This window comes from Dioscorea cayenensis, unplaced genomic scaffold (assembly GCF_009730915.1).
Source record: "Dioscorea cayenensis subsp. rotundata cultivar TDr96_F1 unplaced genomic scaffold, TDr96_F1_v2_PseudoChromosome.rev07_lg8_w22 25.fasta BLBR01001407.1, whole genome shotgun sequence".
In the NCBI taxonomy this organism is placed as follows: Eukaryota; Viridiplantae; Streptophyta; class Magnoliopsida; order Dioscoreales; family Dioscoreaceae; genus Dioscorea; species Dioscorea cayenensis.
In genome coordinates, this window is record NW_024087798.1 from 68,136 (window position 1) to 75,653 (window position 7,518).

General features: G+C 34.2%; 1 protein-coding gene across 1 annotated transcript; it reads right to left on the reverse strand.

The window, feature by feature from the left end:
- Positions 1-333: 333 nt before the first annotated feature.
- LOC120256364 (heterogeneous nuclear ribonucleoprotein A3 homolog 1-like) lies at positions 334-7,096 on the reverse strand. Its single transcript, XM_039264064.1, has 7 exons — positions 6,913-7,096; positions 6,746-6,756; positions 6,176-6,261; positions 5,596-5,666; positions 3,022-3,096; positions 445-680; positions 334-348 (listed from the first exon to the last, which is right to left on the reverse strand). The coding sequence occupies exons 1-7, from the start codon at positions 7,094-7,096 to the stop codon at positions 334-336; spliced, it is 678 nt and encodes a 225-aa protein (XP_039119998.1).
- Positions 7,097-7,518: the final 422 nt, after the last annotated feature.

Genomic DNA, 7,518 nt, shown 5'->3' on the forward strand with positions numbered 1-7,518 from the left:
TCATATAATTTAATTTACTGCATCAATGATTCAATTGAGATGAGAAAAAAAATACCTTGATTTTGAAGACTTGGATTAGCATTGATTTGAATTCTCATTTTGGTTGGTTTAACGAGGTAAATCCAAATGTAGTTAGTTTGAAAAAGTGATGGTGAGTATAGTTTTGGGTAGTTGGCAACCATATGTTTAATATCACAATACAAACTAACGAACCAACTAACCCAAAGGACTTTTGAAAATTTTTCACAGGAATTAATAGCTTAAGTCAAACAAACAAGAAATTTTAAAAATAAAAAAAATTTGTTTTATGACTTATATAATAGGATATCCTCTTCATACAAGGTGCACCTATATCAAAATACTTTTAAAAGAAAATTCATCAGTTATGGTGTGGCAAAGGTTAGACCAACTTCTTTTGGTGGCAATTTGTTTCATCTTCATCACATTAGCAAAGGCTAATGTAAAATCACCGCCATCTTCTTCTTCACCAACCTCACCGTGGCCTCCACCTCCTCTACCACCTTTAACGCCGCCACCACCTCCGACACCCATAATACCTCCTCCGCTATCAAACAGACCAGCACCTCCTTCTATGATGGGACCTAGAACACCACCAAGGACACCCATAAAACCTCCCACGCTATATCCACCTCCTCCATCAAATAGACAAGCACCTCCTTCTATAATGGCACCAAGAAGACCACCACCTCAACCTGTCAGACCACCTGTAACACCTTCACCACAAGCTTCACCCCAGTTGCCAATACCTCATTTGTATTTAATTTTTATTACTTCAGTACTCATAAAGCAGCTTCTTCTAGCAAGCCATTAATTTATTTTGTAATATTGTAAGTGCATGCACTGATCATAATGCTTCATGTTAATTTTCTACGCTTGAAATTAAATCTTTTGTGTGATGTTTTGTATTATTTTCTTATTCTACTTTTATTTGTATCAAAGATGATGCAATCCAGGGAGAGAGGTTAATACAGTCATGGAGATGAACTCAAGAAGGAAAAAAATCTTGGTTGCATTCTCAGTAAACAGATGTCTACATATACATCATCAACAGTCTGGAGATGCGTGTGTGTATATATATATATATATATATCTCTCTTACAAATAAAAGGTTTAATTATCTAAATAGTCTCTACTTTTTCAAATTTATCTTTTTCCCCTCATTTTGAATTGTAATATTTTTAGTCCCTCTACTACTTTTAACTGAGTCATGTCAGTTTCGCTTTTGGCTAAATTAAAATTATAAAATGACTAAAAAGTTTAGATTTAAAGTTAAGAGACTAAAAAGATAAGTTTGAAAAAGTTGAGTTACTATTTAGGGAATTATACTTAAATGAAATAAAGAACTTATATTATTTAAAGACTTCACGGAGTAGTTGTTTACTAATGAAAACAGAGAAGGTTTTCATTTTTTTTATAAAGTGGGCAAACCACTCACCTCAACCATCATGAGCGGAAGGTTAAGATTGTGAGGGCATCATTAATCTTATAGGTGAAAATCTCAATATATATATTAATGAATGTGGGCAAACCATGTCAAGGGCAAGGGAGTGCATAAATTCATAAATATTAACCCACTTGTGCACTCACCTTACCTGAATGGGGTTTGAACCCATCTTCTCGGCAAGGACTTAAACATCCTACACATGGGACCTACACCAATAGACTAGGTCAATGGCTAATATATATATATATATATAAATATTGTATTTTAAACTAATAAACTTTATATCTCTAAATCTTACATAAATAATTAAAGCCATATGTTTAAATTCTATATTTATTAGGATTAAATGTGGAACCTCTTGGGTAGGGTTGTAAATGAAACCAATGCGTTCGTTAAAAGCTCGAAGGCTAGACTCAGCTCAACTCGTTTATTAAGACACGTAAGGTAAACAAGCCGAGTTTGAACACCACCAAACATGGCTCGTTTATGGCTCGTGAACAACTCTTTATTGTATCATTAAAAGCTCGCTTAAAAGAATCATTAAAATACTCATTTATAATATCATTAACAAGTTTATTTATAAAAAAATGCATTAATAGAATTGTTTATATATCATCAACAATCTCATTTATGTAAAGTATTTATAGAAACTTTTTATAGCCATATTAGCATCGTCATCTATGAGATCATTATAATGTATTGCAAAACTATTACACTAATTTTTGTAACTATAAATTAAAAAAATAATAAAATTAATTTAAAATTTTTATTATAACAAAAAGTTCAATATTTTTTTAATAATAATAATTATGATGATGTATTACTTAAGAAAAAAATGACCAATCTTTATCGAGCAAACGAGTTGAACCCAAGGGCTTTACTATTTATCAAGCTTGATGTAGGCTCAAGCTCGGCTCAAACTCGATTAAAATAATGGCTAGCCGAGCTTGAAGATGGACAAGCTCTGCTCGGCTCGGCTCATTTACACCCCAACAGTCTTAGGGTAACATGTTTGCATTTTTAAATAGGAAAGCTTCAGATCTTCTTGGGCTTCATCTTTGAAATCTCACGCTCTTAAAATCATCAATCCAATCGAAGGAAAAAAGTGAAATGAGGGCTGCTTCCCAATGAAAGCATATTTATCAACAAGTTTAACCAATTATATATATATATATACTTATGAATTAATGTTTTATGTTCATGTTGTCTCACCAACTGCAACAAATTAATGATATTGTGAGAAAATGGTATACGTTTTCAGAAGTGGAATCTCGTTTGATGAATCACTTTCACGAGCCACTTTGGCTTTTCCATGCCTTGATGATATAGAGATAGTTGTGTTGCTTTGATCCCTTGATTGGCTAGTAGAATCGCAATTTTATTCCAAGAGTGGTGAATAAGATCTATCTGAGGATCTGTCAAATAGGATATGCGTTGTCTAATCTCATTGATATAATTTGATGAGTGCCATTGGACTAAATCCTCATTTCCTTGAAGCAATTTATAGAACTCATTTGAGCTAATAAAAATGTTGGAACATCTCCCATTTAGCTCACTGATCTTCTCTAATGCTCTATTTAAAGCTCTCGCCTCCATTTCCACCTTCCACTTCATGTCAATTGGATATGAATCTGTACAGATAATATTGGTTTTAGAGTAAACAATGAAAAAGCCCGCACCTTCTTTACCTATTGCATCACTCAAAGTAGTCACAAAAAAGGATCCCATCGCACCAGGATTAGGTCAGTTTAGAAATGAAGAAATTTAACATCCTATAGTTACTAGTGTGACTCGTATATTCTTTAGTGTGCTCAATTGCATATTTTGCAATATGGAGGAAATTTGGAGCTTTGCGCTTAAAAATAAGCTTACACCTAGCTTTCCATATGTACCAAATGGTATGGCAGCAATTAGAGAAACTGTTTTATTTGATTTCCCATGTTGTTGTAAATCCAGCCACCCTCATTAGCAAAATGATCCTGAATATTAAAATCCCAATCTATATTTTATTTTATCAAGTTCCAGACAATTTAGCCTTTGGAACATAGCCTGAAGAGGTGATCTATAATTTCAATAGCCAGGCCACAATAAAAACACAAGGATCTGGATGGTCCAAATTCATATGGTAAAGATAGTCATAGTTTTAACCTTTCCCTGAATCATAAGCCAAATAAAAGTTTTGACTCTAGGAGCCACATTTAATTATATTCCTAATGTATCTCCAGCCATGCCAATGTTGATTTTCAGCATGGCTAATGTTCAAGAAATTGTAAATAGTTGCTGAAATCTTATCATTTTTAGTTTTAGGAAACCATACAGTGGTTAGGTTCCTCTGGGGTGATTCTCCCATGATTGATCATTGGAGAAATCCCAAATTGGACCAAAAAACATGTTAAGAACATGAAAATTCTAGGCATTGTTATCAATGAAAATTAGATAACTAAATGTTTTCAAAGTCCAAATTCATATTGATAAAGATAGGCTTGAACATAATGGGAACTTCAAACATCCACGGATGATATAAAATAGAAGTGATAGTAGGGATTAGATAGTTAATCTAAATGTGAGGTTTTAAAGGGTACGCAGTTTTGCAAAGACCTTTGAAAAAACTTGAAACATTGTGAGGAGTTTTTTTATACCAAAAATTGTGACTACCATACTTTATATAAAGAATGTCCACCCAAAGGGTGTTCTACAAATTAAGATAAGATTCTTAGCCATCAAAGAATGTTTGACCCACAGAAGATTCTTGAGGCCCATTCCCCTCTCAGTTTTGTTAGAAGTGATTGTATTCCAATTCACCAAAGGAATGCCACTTCCATTGCCACTATTAGCCCATTAAAATTTCCTAGCAATTTTAGACATCCTATTTAGAACTGAATCTGGGATAGGGTAAACAGAGAGGTAATAAATAGGGGTAGGCAGCATAACACTATTGATAAGCACAACTTTCCTAGCCTTGGATAGATGAGCCTTGCCCCAATATGCCACAACAACATTAATAGAATCAATCATATGGTTGAAGTGAATAATAGCAAAATTCTTGGGGGTAATGAGGACTCCCAAGTATTTAAAAGGGGTTTTACTAGTTTTAAAGTTCATAATGGAGCAAATTTTTGGTAGAAACTCAACTGTTGAACCAATTGGAAAATAAATCTCAAATTTGTACGTTTTGGTTAGGCTTCTAACTAGTCAAGATAAATTTAGACAGAGCTTAATATTTATGGCTAATTTTCTAGTAGCTAAAGTGATAATAACAAGGTCATTAGCGTAGATAATGTGATTGAAGTTGTAATTCAAATTGTCACAAAAACCAAAAATCATATTAAGCTGCCTAGCAAAATTAAGAATGAGCAGTCAAATTTTGAGCTACCAATATGAAAAGGTAGGGGAAAGGGGTCTCCCTGTCTAACTCCCCTGGTGGGTTGAAACCAATCAGTGGGATTACTATTAACAAGAAGAGAAAAAGAAGCTTAGGTAAGGCAGGCTTTAATATAGGAAATCCAATTGCTAGAAAAATTCATCATAGCTAAAGTGGCAAGAATAAGTTCCCAATGGAGAATCTCATAAGCTTTCTCTATGTCCACTTTAATTAGCATCCTTAGGGGTGATGGTTTTGTCATGATTGATAGTATGAGTAATTTCTTGAACCGCAATGATATTGCCAACTGGGGAATGACCAGGGACAAAACCACATTGTTCTTTATCAATCAATGACTCAATGACATTCTTGAGACAGATAGCAAGGATCTTAATAATGATCTTATAAGAAACATTGCAAAGAGAAATTGGTCAAAAATTAGCAATTAAAACAACATAGGCCTTGCTCTATTCTTTGGGCATCGCAGCAGTCTCAAAGAAATAATTAATGGCTGAAAAGTGGTGATCTCCCAGATCATCCAAACAAAAAGTATAAAGATCCACATTCATGCCATCTGGACCTGGGGATTTTCCTTCAGGTAAAGACATAAGTGTTTATATATTTCTTCCTTAGTGGCAAGTTTATTCAAAGTATTATTTTGGGCAGAGGAAAGAGTATGAAGGTCATTTAGGGAGTTCATTAAAAAGATTCTCAACATTTCTGATCCTATAATTCCTCTATAAATTTGAAAATTGATCAGTAAGGATACTCTTTATCTGGTTCCTCTCAGTAAAATTGTTACCTTCAGCATCCATGAGATTGGAGATAAAATTGTGATGCCTACAAGTTATCACAAACTTATGGAAGAAGGAAAAATTCAAATCCCCACCATTGATCTAGTTCATTCTAGTTCTTTAAGCCCATCTATTGTGATTTTGTCTCAAAAAAGCTCTATATTTATTGTGGATGATTCTAACATCTGTGGAATTATAAAGGATAGAATTTGAATGATTCACCTCTAAAGCCTGGATTTGAGACTCAACAATTTTAATTTCCTTTTCAAGAGCACCCAGACCATATTGCTTAATAGAAAGAACATTTGATCTAACCCTAATTAGAAGGTGATAAAATGCATTCATAGGTTTAGAGTGGGGTTTGAAAAGTAAAGCATTTATGATAGCAAAGATATAATTCGCATATTGCAACCTATAATTTTCAAAACAAAAAATTTTGTGATAAGAGCCGATAGAATGAGACATTTTGAGAAACATAGGAGAGTGATTAGAAAAGATTTTAGGAAGATATTTGAGGTGCAAAGTGTTAAAATAAGAAAGCCAAGAAGGATTTACCAGGCACCTTTCAAGTAGGGCCCATCTTCTTGCCCATCCCTGATGGACACTGTACCAAGAGAAATTAGAACCAAAGAAACCCGCATCTATAAGAGAATTCACAGAAATAAAATCATTAAATAAAGCTGCTTTTTTAGCATAATATTGAAAATTACTTCCCTTGTGTTCATCAAGGGAAGTTATCGAGTTGAAATCTCCTATAATCACCTATGGGGCATTGATGTTTGCAATTCAAGAAAGTTCCTTCAAGAGATTTTTTTTACAAATTTATACGCTGAGCATTGTAAACCAACGTTAAAATCCATTTATTTTTGGATGGTTGAGATATGATCAAGAGCAAGGCGCGTTTGGAATGAGCTATTGGGTTCACCCTGCCGATCCTTCTAAGCCTCAAGATGATAATTCCACAAGAATAGCCTTTAACCACCACTGTAGCTCAGTTCCACTGATTTGGAAATTTAGAACAAAAACATCTTATTCTGGAGTCATCAGCATGGGATTCAACCAGGGTAATATTATCCAGATAAATGTCCTTCTTCAAGGATTATATTCTGTTGATCATGTCCAGACTCGATGCCAACCTACAATTCCAACAAAAGATATTAAGATTGAAATTCATATAAAAAATCATGATATAAGAAAAGATAATCAAAGATACGCATATCTGATAAAAAAAGGAAAAACAGTAACAATATTAAAGTCAAAGAAAGGGGATGATAAAGGTTAAGAGTCATCACCTTCCCTTTCTCTTTCAATCCTTCCTTTTTTCTGGAATTTGAGTATCATGTGACTGCCCTTCCAAACTGGGGTTTCCTTCCGGATCCCCTCTTGAAACTTGCTCAAAGTAATGGAGTCATCTACTTCACCTTCCATTGTTATATCTTCCTCCTCTTCCTCTGAGTCTTCCATGGAGTCTTCCATGTCGTCAGACATGTTATCACCCTCTAATAAAGCCTCCTCCACCAGTTCTACTAATATTTGATGGCTGATGAGTGTACAAAATTCATGTATTTTCATATCATTTTGTACACTCATTTGGCTTGTATTAGGATTATAGAATTCGATACTAAATCTAATATGTCTTGCGTTCTTAGGCTTCTGGAAGCACTTAAAGACGAGAGAGAGCCAAAAAAAGCATTTCAAACCTTAAACGAAGAAGTTTGAGCTCTCTCGGCATCGACTGAATAAGGATAAGACAAACTAAATAGCTTATAGGCAGCTTACGACCTTGATTACGGCCGTAAGCACTTTCCAGAGAACCTTATAGGCATGCTTATGCCCCGTATGGAGGAGTTCAGAACCAAATCAGAGGATGTTACGGGCAAGACTTACACTAGTAAGGA